This window comes from Plectropomus leopardus, chromosome 11 (genome assembly GCF_026936395.1).
Source record: "Plectropomus leopardus strain MGB_pleo_1.0 chromosome 11, ASM2693639v1, whole genome shotgun sequence".
In the NCBI taxonomy this organism is placed as follows: Eukaryota; Metazoa; Chordata; class Actinopteri; order Perciformes; family Serranidae; genus Plectropomus; species Plectropomus leopardus.
In genome coordinates, this window is record NC_142186.1 from 23,626,217 (window position 1) to 23,645,672 (window position 19,456).

Consider the following 19,456-nt stretch of genomic DNA (forward strand, 5'->3'; position numbering starts at 1 on the left):
GCCTTCCTCTCTGCAGACATTTTGACTTCTCATTGCAGGAAAAGCACAGGTGTCACGGATAACACTAACAATGTCTCTGCTCTGTTTAGGTGCTCCAGTGTGAGATCAAAGATCAAAGCAGCTGAATGCAGTTCAGACATTATTCATTTTATTATTTACACCTGTGCCGTTCCTACTGTGACATGACAAAATGCCTTCTGTAAGAAAGAGCCATTAAAAAAAAATAATCTGCAAGTCCACAAAATCTTGCTGTCAAAATTCTTTGCTTTTGAAATGTTCCCAGTGTGGTATGATGCTGTGCAGTGGACAGAACAAAAGCATGTCACAGGCAGACAGCGGAGAGCTGCACTCCTCTCAGCTCCCTTACACTCAAGCTGCTCCTTATCTCTGGAGCTTACTCCCACCGGACACCCGAAACATCCACTCTGTCCCTCTCTTCAAATCCAGACTCAAAACTCACCTGCTCAAGATTGCATACTCTCTGCAATTGCATTGTTCCATTTTATAGTGTGTGTAGCTTTTATCTGTTGTTAATTTGTATTTGTTTTATCTTTGTGTGTCCTTGGGCGTTGAAAAAGACGCTTATAAATAAAATGTGTTTCTATTATTAAGATGGTGATGAAGATAATAACACAATAAATAAAAGGCTTATTTTCCTGGAGCAAAACATATCAGGCATGGAAATAATCTGCAGAAGCTCTGGTTTAAAATGAGACCAAAGTTTTTTTTACAATTGTCAGTTTTTGAGTCATAACAAAGTCGAAACTGTGGACCTGCAAAAGATTAGATAAGGCTTGTTGTTTTTAGCCAAGATTATGTCTGAAAATATCACAGCGCCAGTTACAAGGTGTGAGTCAGCAGTCAATGACGATATACAACAGTCAATTAAAAAAAAAAATATTCCAACTATTGTGAATCACTGCAACCATGAGAGATGCTTAACCATACAGTCATACATGTGCACACAAAATACAGGGCTGCCTGGTCAAATAGTTAGCGAGATTAGCAGCAAACTGATACATTCACTCACACAAAGAAATTGAACTGTGAAATGAATAGATTTTTAAATTAAAATACCTGGAAAACATTAGAGTTTGGTTGGTTGCTGGTGAAAGAGGTGCTTTCACGGTGTATAATGTAAAGGGATGAGGACAAATGTTATCACAGCTCCAAATGTGGACCTTAGTCTTTCTGACTTTATTTATTTCATTTATTATTTGTTTTACTGTGTGATCCAAACACATGCTTTTATTCAAAGACTTGATTGGTAATTAACAGAAACTGATGTTTGCACATTTTTCATAGAAAGCTAGTAGAGAGGTTACAAAATCCTCCAGGTATGTGCTGTACGCAGTGCAACCAAAGTTGTGAGTCACATGGAAGATAAAAGAAAAGTTTGCAGCATGAAACTTGACAGTTTAAACTTCAGAAGTTAGATTATGCAACATCCCTTTCCTTTCTCTCCTCTTTCTGTATGTATTGAGCATCTGAGGCATTTTAACACACTAACTTTTCTAAAAAAGGTCAATATGCTTTTGAAATAGTTGGCAGCAGGCGACATATAACACAAAAGAACGACAATGAAAACTGCAAACCCACATGAAGCGGTTTCAGTGGAAATTACTTACATCTTTCTGACAGGAAACAGAAACAAAGTGACAAAAAAACAAAGTGACATCCTCAAACATGCGGTTTAAGCAGAGGAGTGGAAGGCTGAACAAAGAACACCGAGAAATGCTGTGACTTCTCCAAATCAATCGATGTGCACACAAGTGCTATAAAAACATGCCACCACGCCGACTGTTTACCACACGTCTCATTCACAATTTATATGATAGGCAAACATTTGACTACAGCAGGGTAGTGGTGTAGAAAGAGATCATCTCTTAAACTGGCATAAGTTTGATCCCAATAAAAACCAGTGTCAGCTATGATATAAGCATTTGAGTCTGCAGCTCCACTGTCGGTCACTGTGGCAGAGAGCAAACTGCTTCACAGAGTTATGATCTTGGCTGCACGCCCATCCACACACATCAAGCTCTGTGGCAGGATATGTGGTCATCATGCACCGGTTTTAAACCATGTAGTCATGATACTCGAGTTTTTTTTTAAACTTTTGTACATAACTGGGGCGGGGTGCCTTGATCTTACCTGGGAAGTAAACTCCCTTACTTGCAGACAGTACAACAAAATTTGCGTTTGATATCATTTTTTTTAGTTATTGTTTTATTTACTATATTATTATAGTTATTGTTTCTTAGTAAACTGACAAGCTGTGGCTTACTGCTTCACAACATGAGTGTCCTGATCCCCCACCAGGGGTCACCAAAGCTTCACAGAAGGTCACAAGGCCTTTTTGATTTTGATGATGTAAGAAAACGTTTGAAAAATATATACAGTGAGCCTATACATTAGCATTTCATTCATTTCTGTAAAGAAAAGTAAATAAAATAGTTATTATTAAAGTTTAGATTATTATTCAAGATGTACATTTTTTTTTAAAATCTCACAGGATAAGGGCACGGTCAAAATCTGAGCATGAGCTCTATTCAAAGAGCCTTCATCCTCTTCCTGGATTTGGGAAAATTAAACAATCAAAGAGCTGACAGAACATCAGAGAGAAAAAAACACCGGCTTCAAAAAAAGAAGCCCTTTAAGTACTGTTAATAACAATATAAAAATACACAATCTGGAGAATCATATAAAAAGTTCCTAAAAATAACCATAAAACTTGTCTCTGATGCAATATTCACAAAAAAATGATCTGCTCAAACTTCATCAAATACACTCCTGCAGTTCTTTTGGTCACTATTTGGGTTTTTAAATTCAGCTTAACAGTTGTTTTACACCATTTAAAAAAAAAGGGAAATATACTTAAAATCTGTCAGTCTGAGACTGTCAGTTTACTCAGCGACAGAGAAGTTGTTCGTAAAAGAAAAAGGATGGGAAACGGTGCTGTAGCTGACAGGAAATAACGCTTCAGTCTGATGCAATACTCAACACTAATTATAAACAGTTATGCTATAAACTTGATAAGTTGCTGCTGTCACAATCAACCAGCATTTCTCAGATTAGACCACATTCTTGATGAGACTTCAACTAAAGATGAACTTAAATTAACCCTTAAACTAAAAGAGAAAGAGGACTAGAAATATGCAGCCTAAGAGGGGGGAGTGGTTCTTTTAGTGAGTCTCTAAATGAACACTCAGTTGTGAAAGTACACTTTATCAGTTAATGTTATTATCTTGCCCCAAGTGCACAAACCAAGCATGCCTTGCAGGCCATAACCTGCACAGCAGTGAATGTAAAACTACAAAGTGCTCGGCACAACGTGCACTGAGATCTTTTAAAATATAAAAAAACCCTCTTTTTTTCCTCCGTTTGACACCTACACTCTTTTTGTTCCCGTCGACCGGCCTCACTCACAATGTACGCCACTGTTCTCTCCACCAAACAGACAAGTCTTCAGATGACAGTAAACAGAGCTATCAAAAGGCTGCTGCACAGAGAGCTTTTTTCCTCCTCCTCCTCCTCCTCCTCCTCTCCCTTGCTCTCTGTCACCTGACTGATGACATCACCACCTGTTTGTGTCACCCTGTTTCCTACCGTCCACACAGCCATGGCGCAACAATAAAGTCAAAAAGACATAAGACCGTGGGATTTGCCGAAGGGAAATTCCCTCACTGAACTCTGGTCTCTCTCACACACACACACACACACTGCGCAATTGTGGAATTCACGCTGTCTTTACTGCTGGATGATAACAGGATAATATGAAAAGTGAAACAGTTTTTGTTATCAGCAATAAAGTTATAAACTCCGTCTGGCTGTTTAATGGCAGATCACAATGACACTACATACTGTAATTATGTTATACTGTTTTGACGAGAGCTTATTATTCCCACCAGTTTACCATTACGGCATTAGCTTTATGATGATTGTGTAACAACTAAAAACTCTTCATTGGCACATATCTTTCACTAATATATGAAATAATATAAAAAACAGTTTGCTTTCAATATTAATAATAAAAATAATACACAATAAAAATACAGATGTCCACAAGTGAATGAAATGCATGATTGGGGTGACAAGCTATTGACAAGTGATTAAAAAAATAAAAGTACTAACGTATGTCACCATGACTTGGCTCGGAAACTTTCATATTAAAGTGCAGTGTGAAAGCGTCATTTTTATAAATATCTGTTTGCATCATGATTTCATCATCCCTTGAACCCATGACACTAAATTCCCCTCAGGGGTGGAGCATTATTCAGGTCACTTCTGAGTCACAGGATTGGCGTTTTTGTTTTTGTTTTGATCAGCACTGAGTTGACTGAACCTGATGATCTACACTTGTCATCTGTTTTAGCTCTTCGGCCTCATGATTCTGGTCAGGCGGGGCCTCTTCGCCCACACCCAACTCCCACAGCGAGTCCTCTGATTCAACTGCTGCTCGTGTCAGCATGGCCAGCATCCTTTTTCTGAAGTTTCCACACAGGCCGAGGTAGAGCAGAGGCCTGAGGCAGGCGTGCAAGCAGGCCAGACCAGATGTGACCATCAGAGCTTTATTCAGCGACTGTTCAGGATTCCCAGATAAAACATCCACAGATTTCTTAGAGCCGCCCCTGAAAGTGTCCACCATGAGTGTGATGTTGTATGGCATCCAGCAGAGAAAGAAGACCACTACCAGGGGCAGGATGACCATGATGGCCCTCTTCTTCTGGAGGCTTTTGGTGCGGCGCTGTAGACGCAGCAGGATACAACAGCAGCAGGCGATCAGGGCGCCTGCAGGCAGCAGGAAGCCCAGTGTGTGGTGGAGCAGGCGTGACACCAGCTTCCAGTCAGTGTCTGACTGAGGGAAGCTGTGATCACACCTTAATTTCTCTGAAGATTTCGTCACCGCCATGAAAATGCAATCGGGGAGGGCAAGGGTAAGAGAGACGAGCCAGACCGACAGGCAGCTGATATGAACTAACCTGGGGTTATTCTGGGAGTACAGCCGAGTGGCGCCGATGATGGACAGGTAGTGATTTATACTGATGCAAACCAGAAGAAAGATCCCACAGTAGAAGTTGATCTAGAAAAAAAAGGGGAGAAAATTAAGCTTTGATACAGTGCATCGGTTCCTAACCTGGGGCTCCTGACCCCCACAAAGGGTCGCCGACAGAGATGTCTCCATCAGATCTCAAACACCGGTTCGGGGGGCCAATAAAGACATTTTTTGGACTGATGGGGATCGGGAATAGCTGGCTTATAGAGCATCCCATCCTTTGTTTTGTGTCAGCTGTCACACATTTATTTCTACTTTCATGCAGAGTAAAAAAAAGTTGAAAATGCATCTAAATCCCCCATTTACACAAACTTCCTGCAATTATTGCAGTTTTTCTGCACTGTTATTGTTATGCATTGAATATAATATTTATAACGTGTTACTCAGTCAGAGGGTCGTCAGTTTGCTCAATAACAGAAAATGGGTCCCTCCAGGAAAAAGTTTGGGAGGCACTGATCTAGTGTAATACAGCAGCCTTCAGCCATCTTTAACCCTTTAACCTCTCCCCTCCTCTCGCTTCTTCCCAGAAATGCTGCAATGCCTGGAGAAATGCTGATGTCAGTGGGGAGTATACTTACACAACTTAAGTATTAAGTACAACGACCCTTGTCTGCCAAGAGTCTCGATTAAGCAGGAAATAACAGCCTAAAGCAAACACACCCTTCTTACAGCTTCACTAAAAAAGAGATCTCTTTCACTTTCCATTCTCTGCATGTTCCTACCAAATAAGGTACTTACATTAAAAATTGCTCCACTGATCTTGCACAAAAAACCTTTAAAGCACCATCCACTCTGCAGAGCGGCCTGTGCAGCCCAGAGGGGCAGCGTCAGCAGCAGCAGGATATCCGTGACACTCAGGTGGAGGATGAAGGTGTCTGATATTCTCCAGGACTGCCTCTTCTGAGCCAGAACGGCCAGGAGTAGTCCATTTCCCAGCAGACCGATAACCAGCTCCACGGAGTACAGAAGCGGGATCAACACCGCGTCACTGGCCCTTTGATCAAAGTCCTCTTTATATTCATAGTCCTCATCGTAGTCATAGGTGTCGTTGTTGCGAAATATCCCATCGAGATCCAATTCCATGTTCATCTACTGTGGAGGCAAAAAGGTTCAACTTTAAGGCAAGAAATCTAAAAAATGATGCAGTGCCTCAGAGGCCAGATGTCAAAAATACCAGCTTTTACACTCCCCTTTCTCTGTATGAAAGCATGAAAATCTCCCCTTGGAAAGTCCAGCTGTACTTTACAAACATGCTCAAGCTCATACATCACAACTCACATGGTGCGATGTCACTGGATGAAGCAACAGCCGAGTGGGTTTGAACGGAAAGCCCAGTTCCTCTTGGATCATTCACTCATACAGAGTCTTTGATTCTATTTTATGCACTGTGGCTGTGAGTGGTAGTCACATTTTAGACTCATGAAAGTAGATATGCAAACAAAGAAAACCAGAAGTGCTGGTAGATCTAAGTGGTATGATAAGGCAGAAGTGTGTGCAGTGAAATATGAATAATAAAACAAGGATCCGGTTTGAAACTGAGTCAAAATAAGAAAGAGGAGGGAAAGAATTGAATATTAATAGTGCAATACTGACTATGGCTGAAATAATGTATCAAGTGTCTAGTCAAGATAGGGAGATATCAGGTAATTTGGGACACTTTTTGGTAGTTTACTGCCCAAAAATTTTGAATATTACCTTAATTGTTGCTTATATCACTCGGTAGGGTTCTGTGTTATATTTCTATGAAGAAAATATGATGACAAGCGCATTTTCTTATCATTAACTGTGGACCTTAAAACACATCGAGCACTCCGTTCTCACTCTAATGACATGTTCAGTTAAAACAGGACAGCTGCTAAGATAAAATGGGACAGTCGTGTTTGTTTTTTAAATAGTTAAATCAATTTTTCCTTTTTTTGGGTCCCATTTTATGTGAATGCATTAAGGTTCACTCAGAACCCTTTCTCATAAAAAGTCACGTGTATTGTGAAAATAAAAAGCAACACCCTAAAACCACTTTACTGTTACACCCTTATCACTTTAGCTGCATCACTCTTTTTACCAACATAAGATGACAAACATGAAAACATAAAAAAAAAGACAATAATACAGCAGCAATGGACTGCTTAAAAAAGACGGTCAACATGTCACACAGCTTTTCTTGCAAGTTCTGTGACCAGGTGGTTTTCTGGATCCTTGGTTCCCATACTAGCTATCTCAGATCAATAAACATGATTGCTTCATGCAAAGCACATTAGCAACAACAATCCTAAGAGCCCAAGATGTTAAGATGTTAAACCTTATTTGTAATTTTTTACCTGATGTTACAAAATGACCTGACTTCACCCTATATTATAAATGTCAACACAGTTTACCATAAAACAATAAAACGTAACCTTGAGAGATTTGCATGTATTTGATTTCACTTACCATAAATGACTTCAGCTGCAGATCACCTGTGTGCGCTGTGGACTGATGACACTAAAAAAGGTCAAACTCAGCCACCGTCAGAGTCTCCTCTGCTCTCACCGGGGTCAGCAGCTCTGCAGCACCGTCGCTGTTTTTTTGGGGGGGGCGGGCGGACTGCAGCTGTCAAGCGTCCGTCAAGTCCAGCAGAAAAACGCACAAAATCTTTCTTGAACGCAAACTTTTAGCATCCCACGACTAAAAACGAGAGGGAAGTCGCTTTTAAACACGCAGAAGGCAAATCACAGAAAACACCACCTTCCTGGGTAGCAGGGCAGCGCAGGGAAACCAAACGGCGGACGATGACAAAAGCCGCGCTTCCTTAAAGTTTTACAACACGGACGCACTCTGCGTGCAGACTGTGCTCTTATCTGTAACATGTAAATGAGTTACTCACATGCACTTGTATTACTCCCCAACCGGATTGTTTGTGTTCAACAAGCGTCACTTCTCGCACGCTGCCAACTCTGTCCAGTCTGCCAGCTCACAACAGAAACAGAGTCGCGCTTTCAACTGCTTTTCAAAATAAAATGTTAAATAAAATCCCCGGCAGTTTTTACTGATTAAACTCCAAAACGCGTAGACTGAATAATGGACTCTTTGTTTGTTTTTCTAGTAAAAAGCACAAGATAAGATAAAAATGGCACAATCCTCGTTAATTGTTTCATTTTTGGAGGTACGTGTCGTTTATTTTGAAGGTCAAATTACTCAACTTCCGCGTTTCCGCTTTCTGTGCCTGACTTGATGCAGTTATTAAATATCTATGAACCTATGCTGTGAACACAAAGCACACTCAAACAATGGCGCACAAAGAGACACTTTCCACCAGATGGAGATGTTGTGTTACTAAAATCTCAGACCTGCTACAAGCTGCTTTTCTATACGGCTATAAGAGTATTATATTATTAGAATATTATTAGTATTATAAAATTACCAGTAGGTGTTTATATATTGGTGCTTGGGAGGGATTATTTATTTATTTATCGTCTGTGTGTGTGTGTGTGTGTGTGTGTGTGTGTGTTTCTGGCACATGACTTATTTTGTAGTGCAGTTTTGTGCCATTCAGCTACTATTTTATTGCCCTGTTCTTGAGATTATTTGGCCTATAAACATGCAGTGCATTTGCAGCGTTTTTATGTCACTGATCTTGGAGCAATAATATGTACTTGTGTACATATTATATATGTGCAGTGCTATTTATTTACTAAATTTTAAGTGACTGCACTTTAGTCTTGCAATATGTTTTATTGCATAATGTTCAAAATAAATTTTTTTGTAATAAAATTTAATATGTGGTAGTTTATCTTGTGTGTGGTCCTTGAACTAATGAAGAAAGAACAAAATTTGCATCTTGTGGCTGGACAAATTAGGAACCACTAAACAAACACAGTATTGCTGTGAAAATTTGGCGGATTTAGTGGCATCTAGTGGTGAGGGTGCAGATTGCAACAAGGGGTGGAAATCTGCAGGCGCCTCACAATATGATCATGATTACGATTCAGATGGCTATAGTTCGCAAGAAAAAACAATTATCAATGCATTAAAAACATATTTCTATGCATTTTTTTTATTTTTCTAACTGTGAGACTACTTGGTATTTTTAATATGACACATACTGTATTTTTAGTTATCCATAAATAAATAAACTGGAATTTATTTGCATACCATATGGCTCTTGTACAGTTCCCTTTCTCCTTCAACTGGATTATATCCATCTGCGGTTGCAAAACGCTATTTTTTTATGTAATACTGCATACTGTAATATTTCACTGGAAATAGTATGAAATTACTACATACTATTTAACAGTAAATTGTCAGCAAGGGAACACTTCCGCATGAATAAAACCATTAGGCTAAAGCAGCAGAGCTTTTACTTATGCATAATTAAAAATATTTACATCATAAATTGATGCACAAAAGGCACAAATTAGTATGGGGTGTAAATCACTACTTCCATCACGATATGATATTGTTTAGATTCTTTGAAATAGGAAACGATGTTTACCGATAGTGAGACAATATCACATAACACAGTCACTTACAAAAGAAGCTGCTACCTGTTTCTTTTTTTGATTTTGGCCATAAAAGATTACAACAACACATACATAATTGTAAATAACTGTAACCAATTACAGTTTATTTTAAACTGAATCCACTAACATAAAACGACACATGGGATGAGTTAACTTCAGGGCTTTCTGACAGAAAGACATATTATATGTATGGATAGTGTCAGGGGGGCCTCTGGCCTTCACTTTCAAAACGCCAAAAGTCAAATTAACATATACCAACCATGTACCAAGAAGAGACTCAACATGATCACAGACAGTGAACAACAACACAGACACAAAATAACCCAAAAGAGACCCACAAAAGATGCATAACGACTAAAGAGTGATGCAAAACTACAAAGTCTGTGTCTTGATCCAGTGTAGGAGGGATGGATAATTCCCTTTAGGAACCCATTATGTCATGCATATAGCAAGCCAAATGTGGATTAACAAGATGATTCAACAAAATTCAACTCAATAATAACTGTCAAAGTTCACAGACAAGGGCAATTGTTTTGCTCTTCACTGGTTATGAGCTACAGCTCTCTTAGCTATGCAGCATAAATCAGCCAGCAGCAAGATTTTTCCACTAACTATAGCCAAACAAATTACATGTGTCATTTATACTTTTTATTACTCACCAGTGGTTGAAGTCACTGCATCTCCCATCGAACAGCAGGGTTGATTTTCTGCCTGCATGCACGTTTCAGCCCAAAACTGATTAAACAGCAGCTGATGTCGCCTTAGCACAGAGACACGCGGCCATGCAGGTGTCATATTTCCTAAATCTTTTACTTGTAACACATATGACATGTTCACTGTCTGTTGACCCACGTTTTTTTTCCGAAATCCAAAATATATCTACTCTTTTGGTTTATTCCTGACTAAATAAGGTGATCTGGTATTTTGTATGGGTGCCTGTAATTAACGCCGGTTGTGACAGAATTTCAAAATAAAAGCACACCGAAAACATGTTTTAAGACATAAAATTTTTATGTCTTGATGTTTTGACTTTGTATTGATGATACAAAGATTAATGGATTGTTACACCCCCACAAATTGTTTCATATAAATGCACCAAAATGCTCAAAATATTATATATGACCCCCAATAGGTTATCGAAACAAAACCTATGCATTTGTTTGAAATTAAGATTTTAAATCATCAAAAATATTGTACACTTAAAAACGGCAATTTAACTTCAAAGATTAAACTAGTTCCTGTCAACGTTTTTGGCTTGTGATTGATATGAAAGATTAGAATCTAAAAGGAAATAGTAACTATAACTGTCCGACAAACTGTCTGAGATGTAGTGGAGAAGTGTACAGTTGCATAAAATTGAAATACTTAAGTAAAGTAGGCCACAAGTACATTGGATTTGAACTTATTATAACATACTATATTTGGGGAGGGAGTATTGAAACATTCTCACAAATAGTAATGGTGTAGTATGTCATAAAAGTAATTTAAAATGACAATATAATATGCCATAAAAAAGTCATAATATGTGCATTTTTCCTGGGAGGATCTCAATCATCTGCTGACTCCCTAAAATCACACTCAGTGGTCAAAACTTTCAGGACCCCTGATCTAAGATATTTGTTTCAAAATGCTCTTAAATCATCTGTTTGGCTGTTCAGTTTCTAAAAATTGAAAACAAACAAACCTTTGATGGTTGGATTACAAATGTTAAACAGGTGATTATAGCCCTGCATTTGGCAGCTAAATGCTGAGCCGGATAAAAGTCGGTCAGACATTGCAGAGAGAGAACCTGAGAGATGCATATATAAACGTGACATTACATTTTATTGTGAAAATATTTATTATAAAAAATGTTGCACATTATAAATGGGCTGTGATGTAAGCTAATATGCAAAATTCAAAATGAGTTACACTGTATACATTCCCTCTTTTGCAGTTTTAAAGGACACAGCTGTATATGGTTATTGAAATAAAAATAAACAAGAAATGAGAATTTCAAATGAGTGACATTTGAGTGATTGCTGAGGCCACAGGCTACAACTTAACTGCTGAACAAGCTTTTCTCGAAGTATGAAGAAATCTAGATATTTCACAATAATTGCCCTACAGACACAAAAATTTACAAGAAAAGAAAATTACATGACAACATCTGCATGTGGGATGTGGCAGTTGGATTTACTCCATGCTCTCACTTAATGATTTTACTACTCTTGAAAAATAGAAAAAGGATGACAAAACAACAACTAGTAAGCTGCACTGTACCAGCAATTAGATGTAAAAGCACCACTTTTCCCCTGAGAGACTTTTTAGATAACTGAAAGTATACTCTTATCTCTTATCTCTTATACCACACACATCTCCCCTCATCTCCCTCTTCCTGTCTCTCTCATCAATCTCACATCATGACAGAGTACGAAGTGTTTTCGCTATCTGCAGAGCTGCGAGATCCTGCAATTGTACTGCTTCTACTGCGCTTCCTATGCCTCCATTCCTCCATTCCCAGCAAGCCTCTCTGTCCCAGCAGCCCCTTACACATTTTCACCAACTCCCTTCTGAACTTCACACCCACAAAGCCATACAGCAGAGGGTTCAGGGCGCAGTGCGACAGCCCCATGCTTTCAGTGATCAGAGTCCCGATGTCCACCACATGGCCGAACTGGCATCCTCCAATCACCACACCCAGCCTGTGCAGACTATCCGCCAGCTGGAAGCAGTTGTACGGTGCCCAGCAGAGGACAAACACAGACACTAGAGATATGATGAGGCGGAGAGACTTGCGCTTTTGGCGACGACTGGCATTGCAGAGAGACCTGAAGATGCGAATGTAGCAGTAGAGCATGATCAACAAGGGGAGCCCAAAACCCAGAACCACACTGAGTAGCTGCAGCCCCACCTGCCACTGGGTAGAGTTTTCGGTGAACCACACCTGGCACAACAGCATCTTCTGATGCCCAACAGCGTTCACCTCCACCACCTGTTTGAAGATGATGTCCACTCCGCTCAGGCCCAGGCAGCACACCCAGATGATTGCACACGCAATCTGAGCATGGCAGGTGTTGCGCTTCCAGCCGGAGCTGACAGCGTGAACAATGGCCAGGTAACGGTCGAAGCTGATGCAGGCCAGGAAGAGGATGCCGCTGTAGCGGTTCAGGGAGAAGAGGGCGCCGGAGATCTTGCAAACAGCCAGGCCAAACACCCACTGGTGAGCCCACTGCACTGCAAACAGGGGCAGAGTGAAGGCCAGCAGGAGGTCAGAAATGGCCAGGTGAAGGAGGAAGGTGTCTGTCAGGGAGAAGGCGCAGGCTCCACCACTCTGAGAGTTTCGGTAGCGTTGGATCACACGCAGCACCAGCACGTTGCCCACGAGAGCCAGGATGAACACCAGACTGTAAACAACAGGGGAGTACCTCTGTGCAAAACCATAGATGTCCTCCTGTGAGCACGGGGCAGCATGACTCTTGCTCGTTTCAGGGGACCAGGTGAAATTGTCATAGTCGTAGTCCTGATGACAAGAGAGAGGAAAAGAGTTCCTTCAAATTCTTCAAACAGGCTGATTATTCAAGAAAAAATGTACATCTCAGCATTTTAGAAACTTTACAATTCAGAAACCAATCATTGTTTTAATTAACTTGGGCCTCAGTGATGGCGGTTGTCTGAAGAGTCCCAAAATGTCAAATAAAACCTCTCACAGTATTTCATCTTATCAAAAACTAATTTTAAAGATAACTGATGTGCAAGACAGTAACACCTGCACACTTACCTGCCGTACTAGTTTAATGAAGACAGCCTTAATACAATTTTGAACACAGATGACGTGAATGATGAACTTAAATATTAGGTATTTAGATATTAAGATTCATTTTGATATTAAGAATCCTGAATAATGTTTTTTTTTTTTTTATCTATTAAGATATGTTTGATGCTTTGCAGTATGGCCTCAGCATTAGGGTTTTCTTTGCCTATGTTCTACTTCTATGTATTTTCTGTGTAATTTATTGAATTGTTAATTGTCAATTGTTTTACTAACCTGAGTGGTTCAGATAGGTAACCACACCTGCCACCATAGAGCTAGTCAACCTGTTGGTGTGCTTTATGTATAAAAAAAGGGGGGGGGGGTTCAACTTTTCATACATTTTGACAAGACAAAGATCCAAGCAGGATCGAAACATTGTACACATTAAACTTGTGTGGCATGGACTAAGTGTGCAGGTGTTACTTTTCCTGTCATGTGCTTTATACTGTGCAACATTTGAGTAACTCATCTGAAAAATATCTGATGGAGGAATGTGCACTCTACAGTGTGTTAAACCTGCTCATGTTACAAAGAATAAAGAGCAACCAGAGACAAAAGTCTCAGTTTATGTCTCCTTATGATGCACAAAAAAGATACCAAAACACCATAATATAGCATGTTGAAAAAATGACCACAAAAGCAAGGCTATAGTATAGCAAAAATGTCCAAATTTGAAATGTACTAAAAACAGCTGAAAACACCAGTAAATGGCAGAAAAAAGCATGCTGAGATCCACTTACCCAGTAATCTGTGGTTGCCGTGACATTATCCATATTCGTGGGAGACAAGGAGGCAGCAGAACACCTGAAACCCTCCTGCAGTCAAGACAGCACACTCATAAACACAATGGGTAAACATCCTTTTTTTTCTTTCACACTTGTACAGATGGCAGAGGATCAGAAAGAAGAAGTTGGAATTTCAGGAACTGAATCCTCACACATTTCAGACAGATGCAAACATAGCTAGTAGGAATGGATGACTGTGTCAGGGAAATTGTGACATATTTCTTCAAAACGTGTCTGCAGGCAGCTATAATGATCAGGTCGGCAGTGCATGACTGACATAAATACTTGGAAAAGTATTTTATATTTTTTCTGCTATCTCAACTATTCCAGGTCCAATTTATTTTAATTTAATGTATACAATTCTGAAATTTCATAATATCAAAGGGGAAATACATTTATGGGAATTAAACCCTCAATCCTTCACAAATGGAAGAGAAGTGAAAGTATGTATCTGGCAGGATTTTCACAGTTTTAGCAGTCCATTACCTTGTACTTTGTGTTCTGCTTGATCTGAGATATTTAAGCATCGCACTCAGACAATAGTGTAACAATGATTACAAATCTACAAAAATGTAAAAATAAAGAGATGAAATTTGTTCAAAACACCTTAAGATAATTTTTGAATTTCGCGATTTTTAACTCTAGTACCTTGTACTTTGCTAAGTGGACAGAAGAGCTCCGATCATATGTAGTAGATGTTCAAAGAAATTAATTCTTGCTTACTTACCGTCTGAGACCTTGCAGAGAAGACAGGATGGAAAAAAAGGGGCCAGTGTTTTTTTTTTTATATAAGTTGGGCACACTTACAAAGAACACGACAGGAAAAGGCGTAGTTTACTAATCTGTAAAGATAAAAATGACTGACTCTCAGGGGAAAAACATGACATATGGTTTGAATATTCATTAGAAGTGCTTGGGACCAAATGATACCAAAACAGCATCTGCAAGAATGCACTATGTATTGAGGTGAAATACAATTAAATCTCTCTCATGCTGGGGCGCCTGGTGGCTCAGCGGATAGAGCAGCACCCCATGTGCAGAGGCTGAGTCCTTGCCACAGCGGCCGCAGGCTCGAGTCTGGCCTCGGCCCTTTGCTTCATGTCTCGCCCTCTTTCTCTACCCCCTTCATACTCACACTGCCCTATCCATTAAAGGCAATAAAAGCCCAAAAATATAATCTTTTTTTTTTTTTTTTAAATCTCTCTCATGCTCTGTAAAGCAACGTTAAAGTGAGTTAAATTATCTTGTGAATGCAGTTTGACACCTCTCTGCAAAGTCCAGATAAGAACAAACACTTCAGTGCTTAAGAGTCGAAGGCCTCCTCTGGAAGTGAAACTCATTTTCTGTCCACAATACAACTCACTTCTAAAGTTTGGAAGGTTTTAAGTGAAGGAGTTAATATGAAAAATAAGTTGAAGAATGTTTTTAAAAAACTGTCTGTTGACCACATGCAGACTCAGCTCGGGAGCACACAAATGCTGGTTCAGAGATAAAGTGTGGCGATGAGTCAGAGAGCCCCCTTTTTTTGCTTTACTTCCACAAACCAGAGCAGACACCATCGACAAAATAGGCAAATTCCCCTTTCAGTAAATCGTTAGTATTTCGTTTCAAAAACAAAATGTGTGAGGAACTGAACACTCACGTTCTTCATATCTTGCGGTTACTTTAGTCTCTACTGAAGGTCTTCTGGTAAATTATATTATTGTGCAATGTCACTGATTGTTTTTCTCCTCCTGTCGACTCGTCTGATAATGGCCTGCACAACACACACCACAGAACTATACTGTTAAGCTTTATATGCTGTATGTCCGTATGTGTCAGCAAAATGTCTCGTGAACAGAAACGTACTGCCCAGAGACTCAGAGACACCTAAAAAGACACCCAAAAAAGGCTACAAAGTGACACAAAATGACTGTAAAGAGATGCAAAACTGATGCAAAAAGACACCAAGAAACTGTGGACAAGGACAAAAAAAGGGGGAAAACAAGAGAGAAATGCAAAGTGACCACAAAGAGATTCAAAACAACTACAAAGAGATGCAATATTAAGACAAAAAGGGGTAAAACAGCCACAGATACAAAACCTTAATAAAGAGACACAAAGTTACTATGAAGAAACATAGACTACAGAGACACAAGAAGACCACAAAAAGATGCAAAACAGCTGCAAAAAGACACAAAGAGACTGAAAACAGCTACGAACAACAGCAAAACAACCACAAAGAGACTTGAAATGACTGCAAGGAGATGCAAAGGAACTACAAAGAAATGCAAAACAACCACAAAGAGACACAAACAGCAACAAATAGATGCAATATGACAATGAAAAGGGGCAAAACAACTACAAGGAGACACACAATGACCACAAAGAAACATAAAATGACTTCAAAGAGACATAAAGAGACCATAAAGAGATACCAAACAGCGACAAAAAGACACAAGGACAACTATAAAGAGGCACAAAACAACCACAGAGAGACACAAAACAAGATACAGAGACTGAGGATAACTAACAGTGGCAAAATAGCCACAAATAGACATGAAAAGACCACACAGACACAAAACAACTATAGAGACACATAATGACGATAAAGAGGTGCAAAGCTTCTACTACGAGACACAAAACAACTACAAAGAGGCATGGAATGACCACAGAGAAACAAAATGATCATAGAGACATTCAAAGGAACAATGAAACACAAAATGTACACAAAGAGACACAAAACAACCAGAAAGACACACAAAATGACTACAAAGACAAACTGATCACAAAGAGACAAAGTGGCTGTTTTTCCTTCTCCTATGTAGGAGAGGTGGTGGGGACTTCGGCATAACTTTGCACAGGGATCCATTGTCTTATAAGGGTCTGGTGTCATGATGGTACACGTCATTTTTTAAACTGGGGACATGCTTGAAATGTCCCTGTGGCTTGTGTAAGTGACATGAGGGCAATACTGAACCCCACGGCCCTTCACAGTGTTTCACTTTTAAACAAACTGTGCACATGCCACTGTATATAAGAAGTTTAATCCTGACCAGCGCTAGGTTTTTGAGGATGATTTTGATTTTTGGGAGTTCAAAAAAATGCACATCATGATAAAAAAATCTTGATACCAGGTGACCAGAATACATAGTAAGCAGGACTTCTTACAGTGGAAAAATCAACTAGTCAGTGCTCTCTGCTGGACAAACTCTGTAATGGTGAAACTCATCTATATGACCTCAGACCTACAGTTTCGCCATTCTGTACTTTAAGACTTACCAGCCTTCATACTCATCTTGAAAGCGGAGATGAATATCTTTTCTTTTTGGTTTACAGTTTTCAAGCAAGCTCTTACCTCAGAAATGTAGCACTGTGAAACAAAGCTCGAAAACACACTCGCAAATGCACTCGCAATATGAGAGGGATTGAGTCAAGGCAGGGCATAACAATTCATTTATGTGTTCTGTATCATCTCGTGTTTCTGTAATATGAGTTTGGTTTAGAATATTTCAGAACTAAACTATCTGCTGCTTAGATCTGCTGACACAAATTGCAAGGTGATCATGAGACCACACCTCAACGTCTGGTGTCTGGTCATTCAGTAGCATTCAACTTGTAGTTATTACAAAAAGTTCATAAATGTGAGATGTAGAAATTGTAATGCATGACTATGATACGCCCAAATCATGATTATACATTTAATTGGTATTATCACTTTCTCTGGATGCATAAACACTTATAAACTGTGCATGCCGATCTAATATATTACATATATTATATACAAAGAAATACTTAAAGTGGTTAAATATTACCAGAGCTGTAGGCTTGAGTCACATATCTTAGACTCCAGTCAGACTCAGCAAAAAAATATGATGACTTTAGAGCCAACTAGACAAAAATGAAAAATAAAAGACCTGCAACTCCAACTGCCTTTAACCCTTTAACGTCCTCTTCAAGAAAAAAAGCAATGGAAAAAAATGTCTTTGCATTTTTTATGTCCTTGGGGCTATAATAACAAAAATCCATGTTTATTTTATTTTTATACCTTATACTTTTTGAAAGATAGGCCTCCACCTAATGGATGAGCCGGCCATTCATGGCAATGCCAAAACAGAAAGAAAAAACAAAGTTACAAATCATGTACTGCTAAAAGCTTGAAATATGTTAGTATATTAATCCATGGAATTGGTATTATTGCTCGCACTAATATTATTTCCATGCATATTTACAATTACAAGACTTTGAAAATGTCTCAGAAATGGTGAAAAAATCATACTGATATATTTTTATCCTCATAAATATATAATGGACTAAAATTAAATATATGACATTAACAACAGTGAATATTCATCCTTTTTTATTTATTAAAAAATGTTATTTTTTTGTCCCAGCATCATTACTTTTACCACAAAAGGCCAACTCAGGGCTAATCATACTTTTGATGTTTTTTCACCGTATATAAATTGGATAACATTAAATGCATTTAACAACAATCAATGATCAGAAGTTCATTTAAATTGTAGCAAATAGTCAATTTTAGTTTAATTAACTGAGCTTCAGTGCCTTTACCACAGAAGGCCAAATCTACCGTTTGGTAGAGCATGTTTAAAAAAACAATTGACCCCTGTAAGATTTTAAGATTTTTTATTAAGCTATGGGAATCTGTTCATTAAGACCTCTGGAACTTTAACATGTGGAATAAACATGCCTACCTTTTTAAAATCTAACAAAGTCTAATGTGATTTTTATTGTTCCTAACTTCCTGTAGGAGGTGAACTAAGAGGGCGGACTGTTTAAAGTCACAGCGACATCTAGTGGATTTTTTTTAGAATAACATATCTCAACCAAATGGTAGCGATGGCTCAATAAGTTTGAGTTGAATTCAGCACATTTCTAATCAAGATATAGTGACAACATGTGCTCTACCAAACAGCTGAGCTGACAGTTAAAGGGTACCACTGACTCATTACTTCACATGGATGTCAGCATTTTGACTTGAAAATACTTGATAACTTCCCCCCAAGCTTAAAGTTTAAAAAGTATGTTATTTAAAAATTGTGTCATGAATCAATTCATTTTCCTTTATTTCCTCAATTACCATTAATGCTATTCATTCCCAGCAAGTTGACGATTAAACCCCAAGTATTTTTAATTTCACAAAATCCAGCAGTGTCCAATAAAGTTGTGGAAGAGAGGAGAGTCATGAAGAGCCAATGTTACGTTAATGAGCACCAGTTAGAAATAACAATACCAAAGATCATTTTGTTTATATACATAAACAATGTGGGGGTCAAACAAAAACAAATAACAGTATGCAAAACTTGCAGGTAAAAAAGAAGAGAAG

At 38.8% G+C, this 19,456-nt stretch overlaps 2 protein-coding genes across 3 annotated transcripts; both read right to left on the reverse strand.

The window, feature by feature from the left end:
• Nucleotides 1-1,174: 1,174 nt before the first annotated feature.
• On the reverse strand, nucleotides 1,175-10,466 carry LOC121946047 (C-X-C chemokine receptor type 3-like). 2 transcript variants are annotated; one of them, XM_088084325.1, is made up of 3 exons: nucleotides 10,212-10,466; nucleotides 5,792-6,145; nucleotides 1,175-5,080 (listed from the first exon to the last, which is right to left on the reverse strand). In XM_088084325.1, the coding sequence occupies exons 2-3, from the start codon at nucleotides 6,140-6,142 to the stop codon at nucleotides 4,322-4,324; spliced, it is 1,110 nt and encodes a 369-aa protein (XP_087940451.1). In that variant the 5' UTR covers nucleotides 6,143-6,145; nucleotides 10,212-10,466; the 3' UTR covers nucleotides 1,175-4,321. The 2 variants fall into 2 exon arrangements, with proteins under 2 accessions (XP_087940451.1, XP_042346390.1); XM_042490456.2 differs by lacking the exon at nucleotides 10,212-10,466 and adding an exon at nucleotides 7,484-8,010.
• Nucleotides 10,467-11,357: 891 nt separating this feature from the next.
• Nucleotides 11,358-14,179, reverse strand: cxcr3.2 (chemokine (C-X-C motif) receptor 3, tandem duplicate 2). Its single transcript, XM_088084324.1, has 2 exons — nucleotides 14,086-14,179; nucleotides 11,358-13,054 (listed from the first exon to the last, which is right to left on the reverse strand). The coding sequence occupies exons 1-2, from the start codon at nucleotides 14,116-14,118 to the stop codon at nucleotides 11,948-11,950; spliced, it is 1,140 nt and encodes a 379-aa protein (XP_087940450.1). The 5' UTR covers nucleotides 14,119-14,179; the 3' UTR covers nucleotides 11,358-11,947.
• Between the last annotated feature and the right edge of the window lie 5,277 nt (nucleotides 14,180-19,456).